The sequence below is a fragment of the Podarcis muralis genome, chromosome 6 (genome assembly GCF_964188315.1).
Source record: "Podarcis muralis chromosome 6, rPodMur119.hap1.1, whole genome shotgun sequence".
NCBI classification, from domain to species: domain Eukaryota; kingdom Metazoa; phylum Chordata; class Lepidosauria; order Squamata; family Lacertidae; genus Podarcis; species Podarcis muralis.
Genome location: NC_135660.1, coordinates 62923897 through 62945540, shown reverse-complemented (window position 1 = coordinate 62945540; position 21644 = coordinate 62923897). Strand labels below are relative to the sequence as shown.

The following is a 21644-nucleotide window of genomic DNA, read 5'->3' as shown; positions in this document are numbered from 1 at the left end:
TAATAGAGGTATTAAATTAACAACACTGTTCCAGTTTCAAGTAGCTGAAAGAGATCCAAGGCATTGTGTCTATGTTGCAACAGAAGTACCAAAAAAAAAAAAGAGGGCAGCTCTAAGGGTTCCACTGGTGAAGTTTATTTTGGAAACAGGGGTTTTGGAATGATAATTAGGAACTATTTCCTGGTGCTGCTTTCAGCACTAAACTAATTCAATCTGATCTAATGAAGAGGTCAGTTGAAACTAATTAGGACGGATTGCAATAATAACAGCAGATTAACTCTGCATATTCTAAACTGCCCGGACTAAGGCCACAGTTTGGAAGACCCAGGGAGTTGTAAATCAGCAAAGGATTATGCAGATAGCCCAGGGCTGTGGCTCACAGCCTGAGACTGGTGGGACAAACAAAAGCTTGGCAGGCTCTCCCCCCAATCTGAGCAATTTTTAATTACAAAAAAACCCACAACACCCTCCCAATAATGGACCTGGATTCCCCACCCCCTTACTTTGACATGATCCTTCCTTTAAACACACTCAGAAGTTCTTTAAGTAAATAAACCCAAAGGGCATCTTCGCAACACCTTCTCACTTACCGAATGAGTTCTAAGGACCGCAATAATCTTTGAAAGCGCCATGTTCCAAAGTTCATCAGTGTAAGCTCTCGTTATCAAGCCTTGGGTTACGTGTAAAATGTGATCTTCTACTACAAAAAAACTGAACGCATAGAAAATAGTTAAGAGGAATAATCGCCGTTAAAATCATAAATAGCCAAACAACAACCCGCTTCTTGTTTGTTTCTTGCTCTGTCTCTCACACACACAGGTTTAAACCAGTGTCACCAATTTTTATGGGGTTTGCTGCTAGAGGGTGTTTAACAGGATTACACAAACCAGCTTGAGGGTGAAAGCCACCCTTTGTCATTTGCCTTGAAACTAGTAACTAGTCATAAAGCTAATTTGTGACCCCACCAGTGGGGGCAAGGCTGTGGGACAGAACCAATTTCTCCTTTCCGAACAGACAGTCAATGAGTTTATGGTACACATACACTGATGAGAGTGACAATTCTCTGTGGGGCCAGGGAAAAGAGAACGGGGGGGGGGGGGTGCACTGGAAACCCCATTCCGAGAGTAAGCACAAGATTTGCTTTCAAGCAAGCTTAAGCTATTTTGGGATGGAGGTTGAGCATGAGTTATTTGCTCTCTCCCCCCCCCCCACTGCCTCCCAGGCATCTGGCAACATCTGAAGCAGGCAGCAGTCAACAGGTTAGGCAAAAATGCAGTTAGCATTGCTGCAAATCAACACTGAACAAGCTGAAGAGTCAAAAGCTACCACAAAGAAAAGCCTATAAAGGAGGAGAGCAACAGACATCCATGTTTTGGAACTCACCCTACAATCTGACTGAAGTATCTTCTGTAACCTTCCACCGTTTCATGCTTTAAGAAAAGAACGCAATATATATAAATATAAACAGTTTAAGTTATCTAATATGTTAAATATTTTAAAACAGACCAATCTCCATTAAAAGGAAAATTAAGTACCATGTTTGACTGTGGCTGCAACACTAGTCTTGCTTGTTTCCTTCTTTGTTTTCTATAGTAATTTTCAAATGTCTCTGCATCACCCTAAAGGGGAAAATAAATATATACATACATCTTAAAAAAAAAATATCTTGTGAAAGTACACAGACAAAAATGTATGTTACGTTTGTGGAATGGCAATACTCTAAATGCACCCAAAAGCATTTCATTTGAGACATTCATTTGTAACATCAGGTGACTGACAGGAGTGTGGACCCGCCCAAATGTCAAAGTGGTCCACTAGAGATGATGGGAGTTCAGGATCCAGCCTACCAGATGGAACCTGTTCCCCACCCCTAATTTCACATTTAGTTCAACAAACTCATTTTGACAATACTATTGAACAGCAAGTTGGCATTCAACGACTCCTTACTTAGAACAAAAAGAACATTTTCTTTTCCAATTCGCATCATTTATAAGAAAACTTACAACGCTGATTTGTGACATTTCAAAAGCCATGGGGGAAATATCTTGCCTCTCAAGGATTTGTTCACTGTTAAGTTTCCACCACCAGTGGATGAAATTTAAAACAACATGAAAAGCTGACAATTATTCCTGATGTCTTGGGCTTGGAAGGGTATCAACTTTATTGAAGGATGCTTTGCCAAGAATCTTAAATTTAGTTGGAAATGTAAAGTGGGGGTGGGGGTGTTACTATGTTGAAAGGTCGGCCAAAAGTACTGACTGTTTTTCTGCAGGTAACAAGAAATCAAGGCTAGCTCCTACAGCATTAAATAAACCCATTTTTGATGTTTGAAGTTTGGTTTCCAAATATGATTTACTACTATTCAGCAACATGGTTAGAATTGATTATATTTTACTGTGAAAAAGGAAATGGGTATCCTTTGGTATATAAATTGAGCAGAGTTGTGTTCTCATCCATCTGAATCTAGCACCAAAGCCATATTCTTGCAAAGTACTTTAGAAATTCAGCACTCACGAAATCTATCCAGATCATGCATAAGTGCAGTTTTGAAAGTGTGGGACCGGGACGGGGGGGGGGGGAGGAGAGAAAGGAAAGAAAAAGAAACCAGCTATTTCTCCCTTACATCATGCTAAATTTTAATTAGATAGTTATATTCAGGTTTGGAAACATCATAGCGTGCCCAGATTTAAAGATGTCACACAGATTAGGGCTACCGTAAATAGAGTAGGCATTGCTATTAAGGGCATTATCTTCCTTAATAGTTTCAGTATGTTCAAGTAGTATAGTTATGTGGTGTGGAATATCAGTTTGAGAAAAATGAGAACAAACCTTTTTCTGGTGTGCTTTTCACTCTCCTTGATTAACATTGCTAAGACTTCATTTAATATTTAAAATAAACATCTATTTGTGGCACGTATTTAATGGCCACCCTCTATACTTCATTGGTTTCTATTTCCTATGAAATGGGGGGGGGGGGGAATTGTCCCCTGACTCTCAGAGCTCTTCATAATGTAGGGGGGGGGAGAATCTATTTAGATCTTTTTTATTGTGATGATTCATTCAGAAAGAACCATCTGTCTACTTAAAAACCACAACAAAAATTGACTCATCTGTATATACTGAAATTAATGTAATTTGCATGTAAGCAGAATTTTAAAAAACAAAACAAAAAACCCCTCTTAAACTGCTCAAGTTCAGCTTTACTACTCTTGCGGTTAGCTTAGCTTACTTATTTAGGTTTCCATTAATTAGTAAATTCAAAACAGAAAGATATATTAGGTACCGTAATAAGAAATTGCAGACATGGAAATACCCACTACACTCAGATGGCTTTCTCAAAATGCAAAGCTGAAAGATTATTTAAAAATACAAGATCTGTAAACTAAGCTGGTGGTTTACATTATCAGATCAAGAGAACTATACAGTACTTTCTATTACTCTAAAAATAGATTCAGTGAACGGACACCTACGTATGTAAGTACTTACCATGCCATGTGAGTTTTCATCTTCAGCCAAGAGCAACATGTAATTCTGAAACAACTACTGTAGCATAATTGCAAATACAGCACAGTATTTACCTAGCAGGAGCATTTTTCAAGTAGCATTCTTCCTAAACGCACAAAGTAAATAGCAGCTGTGGGGGTGGGTGGTCCAGATCAGTTCCACAGCAGGGGGGAAAGGGTTAAATCCCTTCCCCTGTCATGGTCCCAGTCCCGACCACTGCTCCCCATCACCATGACTATTCAAGAAAGAAAGCACACAAAAGCTAGTTTCCAACCAGTGAAAAGGCTTGTGATGCCTAATCAGCAACAGTAGTACAGTATTTTTACTGTATCAAAGCTACCAGTTACAATTTTATCTTCGGAAAGCTCTAAAGTTTCCATTTTGCCACTTGAGTTGTTCGTGGTCCACCCCGCCCCCCCATATGAGTCATATTTGTCAAATTAGTTACATGAGCAAGATCTTGCAACTATCCAACAGAACACACACTTTTTCACTCACTTTTTCACTTTCAATGGGAGCGACTTAAGCTTATGCTTAATTCTCCCACTGAAATTACATCTGGATTTAGGTATATTTAACTCATTTGCTGGAATGTGCTCTTTACCCTACATCAGGAATAGGCAAACTTGGCCCTCCAGATGTTTTGGGACTACAACTCCCATCATCCCTGACCACTGGTCCTGTTAGCTAGGGATGATGGGAGTTGTAGTCCCAAAACATCTGGAAGGCCGAGTTTGCCTATGTCTGCCCTACACAGTGAGCATATTCTTACCTAAAACAACACAAGAACCATAATTAATTTGATACGAAGGATGCTCTGTTGGGATAGCAATTACTATTGCTCTGTTGCTACCAAGAAACAGGTTCTCTCTCTCCTGATCACCCAATAACAAAAACTGGAAATCTCTCATGAATTCCTACCCTGGATGGAAGGTGCATATATCGACACAATCTTATAAAAATTCTGGTACAGGTATTAATGGATATAAACTAAAGGATGTCAACAGAGTCTGGCAGAAACAGCACACTCACATTATTTTTAGAACACAGGTGGATTTCTGTTAAGGTAGCTGCAATGGTCTTACGAAAACTCATGTAGTTTTGAGACACAGAAAGAAAACAGACAAAAGGATAAGAGGAATGTAAAAATTAAAAATCCCCACAAAAAAAGAATGATATACGTACCAGAACTGAGTAAATATGCAAGCATCGATAAACAGGAGAAAAATCTACCAGATCATGAGCTGTCAAAACCTGTAGGAAGGGGGAAGCAAAACACATTCAGCTACAGCATGACATTCATAAATCAAATGAGCATTAGAAACTAATAACAGTAAGCCAAATGGGATGCCAGCATTTAGATAGGAGGCAGACTCTGCCATGATCGGCCATTTTGGTAATTGTACAGGTGCCCTTGACAGATAAAGGCCTGATAAAAGTATGATTCCCTTCTACAAATATTGAAGTCAAATCAAAATTGCCTGAATAATATTCAGTGAGCACTTATTTCTCCACTCTTTCCTCATGGGATAAAAATAATGGTTATAATCTGTTCTTTATTTAGTAAATAATAATAATGTAGTGCTGGAACTCATATATTGATAAAAGTGTCATGGCTGTCAGCAAAAAATGGCTGCCAGGGCAGCAAAAAAGATGTGCCAGTACTTTGTACAAGTGAGTATTGTAAAAAATGATAATCCAAAAACCACTTTCCTCAACCAGCAGCTTTCTCCCCGCACCCCATTTGATGTGGCAAATTGCTTTTTTAAAACTGAGGGCTTTTTCATGTGGAAAATTGCTATTCAAAATGAAAAGAAAGCTACCGGATTTTTCGCCCTATAGGGCACACTGGCCCATAGGGCGCACCTCGTTTTTTGGGGGGGAATAAATAAATAAAAATTTATTTACCCACCCCCAGGCGCGGGTCCGGGGAAGCCGGAGCTTCCCCCGACCCCAGCCCCCAGAACAGGCTGCTATCCACAAGCCTTGCGAGCCCGGCGGGAACTCCCGCCGGGCTCGCAAGGCTTGCAGACATCTGCGCGAAGCACGGGGCGTGCTCCAGGGCGTGCCCCGTGCTTCGGGCTGCAGGCTGCTGCCCGCAAGCCTTGCGAGCCTGGCGGACCCTCCGGCTGGGCTCCCAAGGCTTGCGGATAGCTTCCTGAAGCCTGGAGAGCAGAGGGGTCAGTGCGCACCGACGCCTCTCGCTCTCCAGGCTTCAGTGAAAGCCTGCATTCGCCCCATAGGATGCACACACATTTCCCCTTCATTTTTGGAGGGGGAAAAGTGCATCCTATAGGGCGAAAAATACGGTAGATGGTCTAATGGGTTACCACAAGCCCCCTGAGAGACTCTAAGATTCACTTTCACCTATTTCAAGATTGTTTCCTAAAGGCTGAACAATAAGCACAAGTAAAATGAAGGGAAATTATTTGAGATCGAAATACCTCATCTTCATGTTCTTCCTCTTCCTCTTCAAGGTTTTGTTTTGAAACAATTTTATTCCTTGGCTCTGGAATGCCATCATTATTTATATATGGACTCTTCCCATAACGGAAATTGTTTTGCTTCTGGAGACCAGTATTAAAGGTTTTCTGCTGCTGTGCCTGTAATAGAAAAACACGCCATTGAACACACACACAAAAAGATCACATGCAATTCATTTATGGTCCTACGAAAGCAAAGACAAGTAATGGCCAAGTCACACAAGACCAAAATATTTTCCAGTTGAGTTAACTGACACAGGTTGGATTCATGCAATTCCTACGTTTTGAAAATGTGAGAGAAAGTTTGCACAAGTCGGGCACCCATGGGGGTGCGGAGGGAAGGAAGGTGTTTGTATAGCACCTCTTGTCATGTAAGGCCTTGTAAGCAGATGAATTGAGGCTAAATTATGATTGGTTTAGTCAAGCTTGAATATGCTTAGATTTCAGCAAACATACCTGTTTCATCGCTGTTTCCCCAATTTTATCCGAATGCTTCCGAATACTCTCTAGGAAGTCCTTCAGATCCGACATGGAAATCTCTTTAATTTCCTCACGAAGTTTTGGAAGGTTTTCAATCATTATCTGACAAAACCGGTACTGACTAACTCTAGGAAAGTAAAAGTTTTCTAGCTGTTCCATAGTCTTTAAAGCAGAATAATATCTGGAGAAAAGAAGGGGGGGTTATTGTTGTTGTTTACCATCTGAACGTAATCCTAACAAAACTGTAACAGTCTGAGCAGTTTCGTGCAAATAAGATTAGGATCTCAAAAGGAGCAAATGTGGAGGCAGAGGGAGATGAGAAGCTGCCCTAGTACATGTTTGGCCACCTTTGTGGAGAGTTCTACACCATATGCCCTCTAGCTGCTGTTCATTCTTAGCTATAATATCTGCTAAGAATCCTGGCCATAAATGGCTTATTTAGGCTAGCGCAGGCTTTGCCAACCTGGCACCCTCCAGATGTTTTTGACTACAACTCCTATCAGCTGTGCTGAATGGGGCTGATCATAGAATCATAGAATCATAGAGTTGGAATAGACCACAAGGGCCATCGAGTCCAACCCCCTGCCAAGCAGGAAACACCATCAGAGCACTCCTGACATATGGTTGTCAAGCCTCTGCTTAAAGACCTCCAAAGAAGGAGACTCCACCACACTCCTTGGCAGCAAATTCCACTGTCGAACAGCTCTTACTGTCAGGAAGTTCTTCCTAATGTTTAGGTGGAATCTTCTTTCTTGTAGTTTGGATCCATTGCTCCGTGTCCGCTTCTCTGGAGCAGCAGAAAACAACCTTTCTCCCTCCTCTATATGACATCCTTTTATATATTTGAACATGGCTATCATATCACCCCTTAACCTCCTCTTCTCCAGGCTAAACATGCCCAGCTCCCTTAGCCGTTCCTCATAAGGCATCGTTTCCAGGCCTTTGACCATTTTGGTTGCCCTCCTGATGGGAGGGAGGGAGTTGCAGTTCAAAACACCTTGATGGTACCAGGCTGGCAAAGATTGGGCTAATCCCTTTGCTTTGCTTCCAAAAAGATGTAAATGCAATGCAGTGAATATACGTGTATTTCATGTATTGCCATGTGGTGTGTGCAGCTTGCCTCGCTACTTTGGCAATCTGGAGCTTGCTGTCTGCTTGCAGACTTCACTCCTCTTTTGTCACGTTTTGAGTCTGAGTTGTGTTTGCTCCACCGTTTTCCAGCCGGCCACATCGCCCGACTCCGCCCCTAGTTCCACCCACTCATGCTCACGACTGTACATAGTTTCATCTGTGAAACGTTTGCAGTTGTGCAAAAAAATGAAGTGCAATCTCCTGGCTAGAGTGCTGAATTGCGGTTATGCATAATGCATAGATGCAGCCTAACAAGCTGAGATGCTTTCCCTGGCTCTTCATTGCTTAACTTTTAATCAGTGGCATAGAAGAAAAATGCATGATCAGCAGAAGTGACCATCGTATGCAATGATGATCAGGCTCCTCCCCCCGCTGTCATCTACAGTCACTATCCAACCAGGCTGTGGGACAGGGAGAGAGTTGGGTTTGCAGAACCTCTCCATCAACTCTTCAGAAAGACCAGCAATTTTTTGCTCCTCCTCTCATTGAAATTTTTCTAGGAGCTAGTCATTACAGGAACTCTGTAACTAAGAAATAGTGCCAGCATTTTCTTTTTTTACTCTCCATGTCAAACCCCTTTCCGTTTGTGCCATGTCATAGTCCTTGCCTTCAGGCTTAGAATATGTAACCTGCTATGCCCTCCCTTATTTTGCTGAAGAGAGGTGTTTAAAAGTTTTAAATAAATAGTCACAATTGTAAGAGTGTCAGAGACAAAAAGAGACAAGAGAGAGAGAGAGAGAGAGAGAGAGAGAGAGAGAGAGACTTGCAGGGACTAAATATTAAGAAGCTGCCAAATTAGCATTTTGATAAGTTGCCTTCATACCCATAACTACCTCGCACCAGAATTCATTCAGATTCTTCATGCAAATACACAAACATATATGTATATATACCCCAAATTGACAGATGTAACACTGTGCTTTATTGCACAGCTCCACAGGAGTTACAATTAGAGCAATTACATTAATACTAAACAGGGTAACAACAAACACTTATAATGTATAAGTAGTAGAAAGAATTAATAACTTTTTCTTTCTTTTTTACAGTTATAATACTGCTTTGGAATGTGCATTCAAATAAAAAGTGCAACCCTAAGCATTCTTATTCAGAAGCCACTCCCACTGCATTCAATAGGATTTACACCTGTGTAAAATGTTCAAAGGACTGCAGCCAAAAGCAAATTATGAGCAAGGAAAGCTTCTTTGCCGTTCCTATGCTGTATCAGTTATTTGTAGACTATTCTAAAACACTAAAGCAAATAAAGTGATAAATACCGTGACAAACAGAACTTAAAATGTTTTCATTTCGTATTGCACAAGACAGGGCTTCTTTTCTCATTAAACCCTTCAAAAAGGTTAATTTTTCTCATAACATCTGTTCATTTGTAATGACAGGCATGAAACAAAGACATGAAAAGAGTACAAAGAGCAGACCACGATTCATTATATGTCTTGACCAGAGTAGTCTTTACCATCCCATCGGTAATTGCAGAAGACAAGTGGATGAACCCATTCATTAATAATAAAAAAGCAATACTTTGGCTTAAAGGAATTGTACTCACCTTTTCACATTCATCTGCTCTTTTAGTTTGCTGTACATCTCCAGTACTGTGTAAAACGAAGATATTAAAATACATAAATCCTACTACAAAAAAGTGCAAAGGTTCCAAAATACATATATGTCCTCCAGTTCTATATGCAAATGCACACTTGCCTCATGGATGTTTTACAATGAGAGGATGAAATAATACGGGGTGGGGGGGGAGGGATGTAAGGCAATGGAATGAATGGTGAAGGGGGAGGGGGAGTCCATGAACAATCAGAAAAGTAAAATCAAACAGTAAGTTCAAGCCAACATCAACACAAGCTTAACCTTCTTCTTTTTTATGTTAAGCCATTGGAAGTACCCTAGGATCCATCACAAGCCACTGGGAGCAGCACACTGTATGCCAACAGTACCACCTACTGTAATCCTTGCAAGTTACAGGGCACACACACGACAAAAGAAGGTCATTGCCTTCTACCAGAACAGCTCTTAATAAGCAGCACACCACGTGGGACAACACTGGCATATTCAGAACGGCAATGTGCAAGGGTTCGGCAGCTAAAATATCCACAAACAGTGATTCAGGACAAGGGAGATGGTATTTATTTTAGCTTGCTCTAAAGCCTTTGCTGGTGCTTATTTCCAATATCCCATCCATTTTCAGCTGCATTTGTATAATGGCATTGTATTTTAATTCATGGACTATATATATATATATATATTACTTTGTTCATGGCCTCAAAGCTGTTGCGAGAGGAGGCATTAAAGTCTCCTAATAAACAATTTAAAACAGCTTCAGATTTCAGCTATTTTTATTTATATACCGCTAACAGTATATCTAAGCAGCTAACAAAATATAAAAGAAGCACGCAAATGTGAAAAATCCTGAAAACATGAAAACAAACATCCATCATTAAAACATGCAATAAAGCAGTCCCATTAAAACACAGCAATTAAAAACAGGAGACTTGGGTCAAGAGGTCAAGGGAATGCCTGTGTAAATAGAGGTCAAATGACATTGCAACAGCATGACAACATTATATATGCATTAAGCCATGATCATTAGCTTCATCCATAATCTTTCACCAATAGCCTGGATATCAAACAGGAGCAGAGCTAAGTGAGCTACATCTCAGCTGAAATGTTCCGCCGAGGACCACAACGACGATAATTCCTTTTTAAAAATAAATCAACGACAATACATGGAGGTAATTCTGAACCAACCGTACTGAAATGCACATCCTTCTAATTTTGCCAAGTGCTGCTTAAGTACTGCACATGATTTGTAACTCACCCGGAAGACACAACTGCAGCTTCTCAACCACTGTTGTAATATTCCTCTGCTGAAGTCTACAGTGGATGATTTCTTCCGTCTCAGCAATCACCTTGGATATTTCCAAACATACTAGAGTTAAATTGCGCACCTACGGTGTTTCCTGCAAGTATCCATTAAGCACATAGGAAGCGCCATTTTCTCACCTCTCTCCCAGCATCTTGAAGCCTTCGGTTGGTATCAGTAACTTGGACCTTAAAAATAATTTCACCTTTGTTAGACAAATATGCACATATTGCCCTGATGCAGCCGCTCACCCTTGTAATCAGATCATGCTTCATGAGAAACTTAGAACAAAGAAATGTAAATCCAAATTAACTCTACAGCTTGAACTTGAACTTTTGATCACCAAGGGTTTTTGTTAACTTCAATTAGTTATGACAGTTCTTTCTAACAGATTCTGTGGCAAACTTCTCAAATTTACTTGGGATTTTTGAACTTTTTTTGTTTCTGTAGGTCTGTCAAACAATTCAAATCATTGACCCAATTGACCACTGGTCCCTTTTTGATAACCTCAATGAGCTCTATGTTCCATTCATTGTCTGCAAGAAATGGTGATTGCATTTTACGGTAATTAAACATTCATACTTTGCTGAATGCAAACACTGGGTGGTTGATTAACATCAAACGTGGAAATCTCCAAGCCACAGCAACATTTTAATGCCGCAGGTGCAGGCAGTGTTCAACCTCAGACTTTCCCACATATTAAGTGACTCATTAGGTCATCATAATAAGGGAGCACATTCTAGTTTATTAAAAAACTCATTAATTTCTGAACAAAGATGCTCAATGACCTCATTGATGTTGTATTTGGTCTCTTGTTATCTGAATATCCTTTATATAATGCTGTTCTAATCATAACCTCTGGTGAACTATGCTCATTCTGTCTGGTGTGCATATTTTTCTTGCAAATGTGTAAAGAGAGCTAAAGGGACTAGTTATACCATTTACTTCGGAGGAACTCTCACAACATGTTTCTAAAGAATCCCAACAATTCCAACTGCCCTTTGAGAAAGCAGAGAAGCATTTGCTTGAGAAAGGAGAAAGCCTGCTAAATTTTGGGTACTTGTTTAAAAAATAGATTAAACTTGCTAAAATATTTACATCCACAATTTTGCTATGGAACTATATTATTCTGTCTACGCCACTGTGATACCTACACCAATTAAAATGTTCCAGGCACAGAAATGTATCAGTATATTCGAAAAAGGAATGTGTGATTATGAAGAATATTTTTTTCACTACTTTGCAGTAATTGTAATCATAACTAACACCTTACCTTGAGTTTTTCTGCATCAGCCCTTACTTTAAGAAGTTCTGTAATAGCATCTACAAAGCCTTGGTGGTGAAAATTGCACATCTTTTCAATCTCCTTGTCATGGTTACGTATACATCCATCTAGCTTTTCCATAAACTTTTGGTGTGCATTTGGTTGATCATCATATACAGACCTGTCAAGTATATATAAATAATTACATTTGAGTTAGCAATTAGCAGGCTTTTAGAATTTTACTAATAACAGTAACTTTTCCAAATTTGTTTTTAAAAATAATAATCCAAGATTACACATGAATTAATAAATTCGCCACTTAATTCAGTTATCAATACCATCAAAATTGCATTTGGGAAGTGAAACACATAACCCAAGGCTTGAAGAATAAACTGAGACTTCATTTCATTAAGTCAGGTTTTCAGCCAATCAAATCTCAGCTCTATTATCCATACCTCCATACCTTAGTGCTCTTCTCTTAGCATGCCAAACAACAAAGATCTCCTAAACAGCCATTTATTAAAATAGACGAATTGCTGCTATACAGAATGTATGGTCTTCAACTATGCTACATCATATTTCATCATTTTGCATGCCACTAGGCAAATACAGTTCAAAATCAGCTTGCACTATCAGCCCCCTAGCGGAGAATGAATGCCAACTGCTCAGTGTCAAAAAATTCAAAACTTGGCTCCATTGTACTGCCTCACTCCTTCCAGGAAAGCTTGCCTAGACAAACAGAAGTAAAATAACATAAATAATATAGGGCAATACCAATTTTTAGCACAGACATGCTCAAAACCCAGATATCAGATTCAGCATCACTTTCTTAGATGTTCTTATTTTACAACACCCTCTTTTCTACCTATTAAAAGGTACACATGGCTTACGGAATTTATATGTATATTTTTAATTGCATCAAAATGGAGCATTAACCACAGTGATTCCATTAGGCTGTAACCAAAGCTGTCTGAGCTAGAGTGAACATGGCTTCTGCTTCCAGAGTGGGACTTCACCTTCCTCTCTTCAGTCCCCATGGCTCCCTGGCATACCCTCAAAATCTGCTCTGGCAATTTGAGGGACCTTCCAGTGAAGATTTTGGGGGTCCAGAGCAGATTTTGGGATGAGCTTTTACTCGAGTTATTTACGTATAAAGCCCCAGATGGGAGTCAGCCAGTGCCCATGGAGACTAGTAGAACGGAAGGCATGAAATAGCAGAGCAAACTAATTCTTGCTTTGTTCACATCCTCCACCCTGCGCATAGACCGATAGAATTTTAGAGTTGGAAAGGACCCTGAGGATCATCTAGTCCAACCCCCTGAAATGCAGGAATATGTAGCTGTCCCATTCGGGGATCAAACCTGCAACCTTGGGGTTGGTCAGCACCACGTTCGAACCAATGCTGAGCTCTAGAAAAGCAACACTGAGACTAAGGAGGTGGACAGGGTGGAAGTAAGGTTAGTCAGGTGGGAGGTGGCCTGCTGAAGACTGAGTTTGGTGGGGTAGGAGAGCCTCCGTTGCCCCCTAATCCAGGATATCTCAATAGACCTTCCTGTCAAAATAAAGGTAAAGGTACCCATGACCGTTATGTCCAGTCGCGGACGACTCTGGGGTTGTGGCGCTCATCTCGCTTTATTGGCCGAGGGAGCCAGCATACAGCTTCTGGGTCATGTGGCCAGCATGACTAAGCCACTTCTGGCTAACCAGAGCAGCGTCCGGAAACGCCGTTTACCTTCCCACCAGAGTGGTACCTATTTATCTACTTGCACTTTGACGTGCTTTCGAACTGCTAGGTGGGCAGGAGCTGGGACTGAGCAACAGGAGCTCACCCCGTTGCGGGGATTCGAACCGCCGACTTTCTGATCAGCAAGCCCTAGGCTCTGTGGTTTAGACCACAGCGCCACCCACGTCCCTTCCTGTCAAGATACCAGACACCAAATTACACATTTTCCCCTTTGCACCAGCAACAATGACTCAGGGAGTCTTGCCCGGCGTTTGCTGTTCGCATCAGTTTGCAAATGTCTCTTGGTAAATGCATATACACACGCATATACAAGCTTATAAATGGCATTGGCTCTGCTGCTGAGCAGGGGAGGGAAATCAACCAAGTGAGACTGGAAAAAACACTCTCACTCACAAGCCAATGTGTCTGTTGGCAGAGGGAAGCAGAACATATGCAGGAAGGGCATTGGTGGAAGAACAAAAGAGGAATGGAAGTGTGGCCGAGGAGCATGGGAAATGAGAACAAGCAGAGATTGGCAGACACGGGAAATTCAAGTCAGGCCACTGGAAGCCAAAACACAGTAAGAGGCAAAACAACGCCAAACAATTACAGCTGCTGTCATGGGAGGCTTAGAGGATGCACCAGTCAGAGAAGTAGGGGGAGAAGCATTCCTTGTCTTCTCCAAAATAGAACAGGAAAAGATACAGGAAACTCACAACTCTACCCAAATACGATCAAGCCCATTGCCACTCAGTGACCGAACAATATAGCACCACTATCCACAGTTAACATTTGATGAAATGCAAGCTAATGTACAGTGGATGCTTGGGTTGCGAATGTGATCTGTGCAGGAGGCACATTAACAACCTGCAGCATCCGCAACCCGCAGCGCCGCGTCTGCGCACATGTGGGTTGCAATTCGGCGCTTCTGTGAAAGCACTTTTGCACATGCGTGAGCGCCAAAACCTGGAAGTAACCCGTCCCGGTATTTCCAGGTTTCAGGGCATCCGTAACCCAAAAATGTGCAACCTGAAGCCTCTGTAACCCGAGGTATGACTGTACTGCCCTCCAGATGTTTAGGACCACAACTTCCATCATCCCTTACCATTGCCAGGCCAGCTAGGGCTGATGGGAGTTGTAGTTCAACACATCTAGAGTGTGCCAGGTTGGCGATCTCTGGTTAAGAGGAGCCAGCTTCAAAATGTGGTACAGGTATATGGTTTGTTTTAAACTAACAGTGGTTAGTGTTAAGCAAAATTTGCTGGTGCAGGGAACACAGGAAGTGCTGGTTAGTGAAAACTGAGAGCCATGCAGGAAAACAGAGGGATTCTGGAGAGGAGACTAGATTCACTCACATCAAGCTAAACCATGGTTTGCCATAACATTATGCATCCATAAATGACTTTGGCCCCAAATATCTGAAAGATTGCCTCCTTCCCTACAGACCCTCTCCAGTATTAAGATCCACAGAAGAGTCTCTCTTGGTAGTTCCATTGCGCTCAGAAGTTCAGGGTGGTGGGGACCAGGAGAAGGCATCCTTCACCTAGGCAGCTCCTAGGCTGTGGAATTCCCTCCCCACAGAGCTGTGTCTGGCTTACATTAAATAGTTTCTGCCATATACTAAAGATGAAAACGAAGACCACCACAGTCAACCACAAATGAATAACCACACCATAGGCCAACCCCAACCTCTCTCACCACCAAAGAAACACAAGTGAACAACAAAGAACCTGCACAAGCAATGCTGACACCAAACCCAACATATAATAAGTAAAATTAAAACATCACCACCCGACCTCATCCCCACTCATCTTTATAATAATAATTATAATAATAATTAATTATATTTATATCCCGCCCTCCCCAGCCGAAGCTGGGCTCAGAGTGGCTTTCCCCCCCTCCACCTCTTTCCCCCTTTTCTTCCTAATGTCTCAACAAATGAAACTGATTTGTAAAAATGTTACATGGGGGGGGAGGAATACGAGAGAGACACATTGCACACACTTTTGTAAATCAAGAAAATCTTCTAAATAAATAAATAAATGATACACCCCTGGCCTTTGACACATAAGGCCTTCTCTGTAGTCATGCCCACCCTGTGGGACACCCTCCCATCAGATGTAAGGAGATAAACAACTACCGTATCTGACTTTTAGAAGACATCTGAAGGCAGCCTCGTTTAGGGAAGTTTTTAATGTCTGGTGTCTTACTGTGTTTCTTATTTATTGGAAACTGCCCGGAGTGGCTGGGGCAACCCGGTCAGATGGGTGGTGTGCACATCTATCTATCTATATCTATCTATCATTTTCAGGACCCACTCTATTCTTATGTCTGTAATTCATTAACTGTTCCTAATACTGAATTTTAATTTGTAGAAACCCACCCTGGAACCTCATGGTCAAGGGTGGGTAATAAATTGCGGGGAGGGGGGTAATAATATTGTAGATACTTATCTATAGAGGAATAATCAACTATGGAAACTAAGGGGGAATTATAAAACAGAGAAATCAACAGTGATTTACAGCAAAGGGAAGGCCAGCCAGGAAATTATTGGAAATACATACTAATGACACTGAATACAATTACGTAAACCAGTTGTTTGTGATCCTTACCTATATGTGTGCTTACAATGCAGCCCACCTTTCTCAAAGCATTATTGGCCCCATTTTGCAGGCAGAACACCAACACAGAAAAAGAAAATTAAATGGGTTCCTGATAGCGAAAAGAAAAGTGAAAATCCACGATGTATAAAACTGCAGGAGATCGTAGTTTTATACTGCATAATGAAGGTCCTCCAAGTTTTCATTACAGATGTAATGTGTTGTCTCAAGGCATCCTGTCTTTGCAAAAAGATCATAATATACCATGTATAAAAGTGCCCACCCTTTCACAGGCCATTTGCTGTTCAATATGAAGGTAGTATAGAATAAAGCAATCAACTGTCCATAGCCGTTTTGTGCTACACGTGGAAATAGCACCATCTTGTGGGAGCTATAATACATCATTTCTTGCAGTGTCTCATGAAACAAGAGAACCTTTTGCCTATCAGCACACACAATAAAGTATTTTTTTGTATTGTCTCAAACTCTGTGATCCAAGAGAAATATGAAACAATATTTAATGGGTATGAGTGAACACAAATTAGAAATTAGTATTTTCTTTAGTGAAAGAAGAAGCAAGAAGTTCGCTGTTCACCCTCCAGTCACTTAGAAGAATAAAGGGGTTTCTTAAAAGTCTGGTTTATGTTGGATTCATTTTAATGCACTCTGCATATCTTGTGTGCTGCTGGCAAGGAGGCTTTTAAAAAAAATCTTAAATTAAAATGAATTATTGTGCATTACCCCATTCATAGCACACACAAGTTGTTGAAGTTACATATGATCAGTCTTAACGTTAAACTGCTGACCCATTTTCCTTTTCACATGTTTTAAAACTCTTGTTAGGCAGTTTACTTATACACAACCTTTGTTTATACTTCTTTCTGTTGCCCATTTAAACCTACTATGCAGTGATTTCTGAACAATGACACATATTCTTTTCTGCTCCTTTTCCATTTGAATTAACAGATAATGCAGATAAGAACCCATGTTCTTTATGAATTTGCCATTTCCTCCAAGACTGTACTCCTGAGAAAAGAAAGACTTGCAGCATTTCAAATTCATAGGATTTGTTGTCTTTTCATCCAAATACTTCATTACCTATCCGTGCAAAATTCTGCTGATAAGAAAGCCCCACAATAGTAGGATTTCATGCAGTACAGTGGTACCTCGGGTTACATATGCTTCAGGTTACATGAGCTTCAGGTTACAGACTCCGCTAACCCAGAAAAAGTACCTTGGGTTAAGAACTTTGCTTCAGGATGAGAACAGAAATTGTGCAGCAGCGGCGCAGCAGCAGCAGGAGGCCCCATTAGCTAAAGTGGTGCTTCAGGTTAAGTAAAGTTTCAGGTTAAGAACGGACCTCCGGAACGAATTAAGTTTGTAACCAGAGGTACCACTGTACTATGCTTTTGTTTTATTATTCACTGAAGTTCATCAATATCCTGTGAACACTGGAGGGCAGCACTCCTTCACACAAGGTGTGGCTTACTGAATAAAATGAATCAGCAACACTTAAAGGAACATATAAGCTGCTTTATACCATTGGTCTGCCTAGCTCAGGGTGGAGTGACTGGCAGCAGCTACCAATTGTTTCAGTCACGACTCTTTCCCAGCCCTACGTGGAGATGCCAGGGATTAACAAGATCTTGGTTGGGATACTACAGATGCACATTAGGCCAGATTATGGGATAAAGCACCACTTACATTAATTTCTGCAGGGGTACAAGAAAATTCTCCAAAAAGTTATTCATCATTGGCACATGTACCCTTGTTTATTTATTAATTTATTAAATAAAACAACTCGATCAGAAGATGCGAAATGTTGGCAAATGCAGGGATTTGGGATCTCACTTTCACATGTTGATGGACTTCTCCTTAAAAAGGTTCTGGGCAACTTTTCTTTTCTTTTTTAAGGCGACTGAACAAATCATTCTGCTGGACCCAAAGCTCAATCTCATCTCAATCCACAACTAGATAAGGAGATAGTCGCATAAAACCCCCGATTGCTTCCCTCTTGACAGAAGCCAGACGTTAACCATCACTAAACACTGGAGGTCTTTAAAAGCTGACTTAATGGGAGTAAACTGGGAGCATACCAGAACACAAATAATTGTGGCCTGGCTATCCCAGTCCACAAACAGATGAAGCTGGTAAAGGTAAAGGTGAAGGTGAAGGACCCCTGGATGGTTAAGTCCAGTAAAGACGACTATGGGGTTGCAGCACTCATCTCGCTTTCAGGCCGAGGGAGCCTGCGTTTGTCCACAGACAACTTTCTGGGTTGTGTGGCCAGCACAACAAAACCACTTCTGGTGCAATGGAACACTGTGGCGGAAGCCAAAGCGCACGGAAACACTGTTTACCTTCCCGCCGCAGCAGTACCTATTTATCTACTTGCACTGGTATGCTTTCGAACTGCTAGGTTGGCAGGAGCTGGGACAGAGCAACAGGAGCTCACTTCGTTGCGGGGATTCAAACCGCCGACCTTCTGATCGGCAAGCCCAAGAGGGTGTGTTTTAGACCACAACACCACCCGCGTCACAAGGGCATGGGCACTCACATCACGAAGGCCGCCTGAGCCTCCATATGCAAAGCTAATCCATGATATGTTCCTGCTCTTTCAGAGCAGTGCAACTTAGTCAAGAAGAGGACATCTTCCCAGTTCTTGAACATGAGAACAGCCCACCCCATCACCTCCTTCTTGTCAGATTGAGCCTCAGGTTATTGGCCCTCATCCAGCCCATCACTGCATAAGTTAAGCACCTGCGTAGCCTCACCAGATTCAAACTGAGAGATACTGGGCCTCATCAGGATCCTAATGATGCTGTGTCCCGAATCCCCGGATGATTACTCCTAGTAGGTAAAGGTAAAGGGAACCCTGACCATTAGGTCCAGTCGCAGACGACTCTGGGGTTGCGGCACTCATCTCGCTTTACTGGCCAAGGGAGTTGGCGTTTGTCCGCAGACAGCTTCCGGGTCATGTGGCCAGCATGACTAAGCTGCTTCTGGGGAACCAGAGCAGCGCATGGAAATGCTGTTTACCTTCCCGCCAGAGTGGTACCTATTTATCTACTTGCACGTTGACGTGCTTTCAAACTGCTAGGTGGGCAGGAGCTGGGACAGAGCAACGGGAGCTCACTCCGTTGTGGGGATTCGAACTGCCAACCTTCTGATTGGCAAGTTCCAGGCTCTGTGGTTTAGACCACAGTGCCACCCGCGTACCTTGTAGGTACATATAGATATTAAACAACATGAGTAACAGGACCCCACAGCATAAAAGCCAAGGGGTCAAGCAGGAGTTTGGTAGCAGCCCTGATGAACAACCCTACCTCCATGCCTATCCTCAGGGCTGCTAACAAACTTTTGTTTGTTCTAACTACCAAACTCCCAACGTTGATCCAGCCTCCTCATATATACAACCAGTCTCTGCTGAAACACGGAAACAAAAGTAACAAAAGCTTAGCAAATTGTGGTTCTAGTTCCATGCCTGTCTAACAAAACTGCTATTAGACCGTAACCTTGAATTGTGCATGCAAGGGGAAGTTTTCAAATATTCAAACAAAGCTCGCTGGACCCTGAAACACACACACACAAGATACTGCATTTCAAATTGGATGCTGTCCAAACCGTAGTTAGCATAACCCAAATGTGACAGTACAAAAAAACAACAACAACATTACATTATTGCAGCAATTTCTCAGGAAGCCTTGCCACAGTTTCTGCTCTAACAACCTACCAACATACATTTGTGACTAATCACCAGCGCCTGATGCTAATTTTTCCTGTATTTCATGTAGCTTTCTGAACACACACCCTTAAAATCTTTCCTAAAATGGTGACCAGGTGCTTCCTGCAATTCAACAACCGATTTAATATGGTCATATTCTCAATCCCTAAACAGACTTTCTACTTGCAGACATTATCTCTTCCATCCCTGTTAAAAAATAAGTCACTGCTCTACTTAGAAGATTACAACATGCCTAAAGAATGGAATCTGCTTAAATTTTGCAAACAGGGGAAGATAATTTATTAATCTTAGTTCTGCCTGATTTGGCACGTTTTCCTGTATGTGCAGTTTCTGTGAATTGTTCTCACTAATAGTATCCTGTTTCTATGAGCAGGAAAGGGCTGAGTACAGTTTGTTAGTTAACATTGCTTCCTATAACCAGGGTCAATATTCTGTAGTAGTGACACTACAGCAGTTATTGTTCAGTCTGGATAAGCATGTATCACACTGATGGCTGTTAATGGACATCCTTTGTAGTGAAATGTCAACGGATAATCAGTAAACCCAGATTTGCAATGGACTTCCTTCTTCCTGTTTTTACAGTGCAAAGCAAGGAGATGCCTCTTCCTGCAAAGCTTTTGTGCTACTTACCAATTTTATACAATAAGCCTTCCCAGTAATAAGCAAGTTTGCCATTTTGCAACAGAACAAGACATTGAAGGCCACATTCTGTTTGCAAAGATTCGCTTCAACCGATTGCATCCAACATGAATCCCACTCATCGAGTAAATCCACTAAAATGAATGAACCTGAATTTATCATGTCCGTTCATATCAGTGGATTTGCTCTGAATCAGATTAATGTTGGTTACATCCCAAATGCAACTCCACCTTTGCAGCAAGTTATCAAACTGTTCCATTAACGGGAAAGCTGTTTACAAATTTAAGTGTTTGCTTTAAAATGTTCACAAATCTTAATTCCTCTTGCCACCACCCTTTCAACTTAACCCCTGTAAGAAATCAAGCCAGACAGAGAACACCCAAACACACCTAGCAATGTTGTGCTTAATGTGTAAGCTCCTCTTGATATGTCGATAAAAAATGAACAAGAGGTTTACGGTTGGGAAACTGGTAGAATAGGTTCGGTCATATACTACCAGAAAAATATCTGAAAATTGGCCTTGATTCTACACTAAAAGATCTACATTGGCTCCCAGTATGTTTCTGAGTACAGATCAAAGTGTTGGCGTTGACCTTTAAAGTCCTAAATGGCCTCAGCCCAGTATACCTGAAGGAGCATCCCCATCGTTCAGCCCGGACGCTGCGATCTAGCTGCGAAGGCCTTCTGGCAGTTCCCTCACTGCGAGAAGTGAAGTTACCAGGCAGAGGGCCTTCTCAGTAGTGGCACCTGCCCTGTGAAGCACCCTCCCATCAGACATCGAAGACATAAACAATTACGGTATACTACTCAAGTGATTGGTTGGGAGATGTATTTTATATCCCAAACTCTCACTTTTTCTGTTATCTCAACCTTGCAATGAATAGTAAGATTCACAAGAAACAGATAGAGTATTAAACTGTAATTTATGCTGTGACAACTAAGCTCATGCTCTTTTCTGGGCACAATGATGCAAACGCCACAGATCAATACTTTAATAGTGACAGCATGGAAATCTTTCCATCAAATGCAGTCACAGGATCCAGTAACATTCCTGAATGGGCCTGGAAGCATACCCATTTCCACATAATTTACTTTCAACACAGAAACCTTAACACAAAGCAAGTTCCCATAACTTACACATTCATTTCTTACAGCAACCACTTTTGGTGGCTTATCTTACACTGCCACTTC

General features: G+C 41.5%; 1 protein-coding gene across 7 annotated transcripts in view; it reads right to left on the bottom strand.

The window, feature by feature from the left end:
* EXOC6 (exocyst complex component 6) overlaps positions 1-21644 on the bottom strand; it is a 93096-nt gene that overhangs the window by 58186 nt on the left and 13266 nt on the right. For all 7 annotated transcript variants that reach the window (XM_077930432.1, XM_028729781.2, XM_028729782.2 and 4 more), the window contains exons 2-11: positions 11756-11927; positions 10623-10670; positions 10438-10528; positions 9160-9205; positions 6444-6648; positions 5949-6107; positions 4690-4758; positions 1536-1619; positions 1384-1430; positions 591-711 (exon numbers count right to left, since the gene is read on the bottom strand). In XM_077930432.1, the coding sequence (XP_077786558.1) occupies positions 591-711; positions 1384-1430; positions 1536-1619; positions 4690-4758; positions 5949-6107; positions 6444-6648; positions 9160-9205; positions 10438-10528; positions 10623-10670; positions 11756-11927 (1042 nt within the window). The remainder of the gene's footprint in view (positions 1-590; positions 712-1383; positions 1431-1535; positions 1620-4689; positions 4759-5948; positions 6108-6443; positions 6649-9159; positions 9206-10437; positions 10529-10622; positions 10671-11755; positions 11928-21644) is intronic.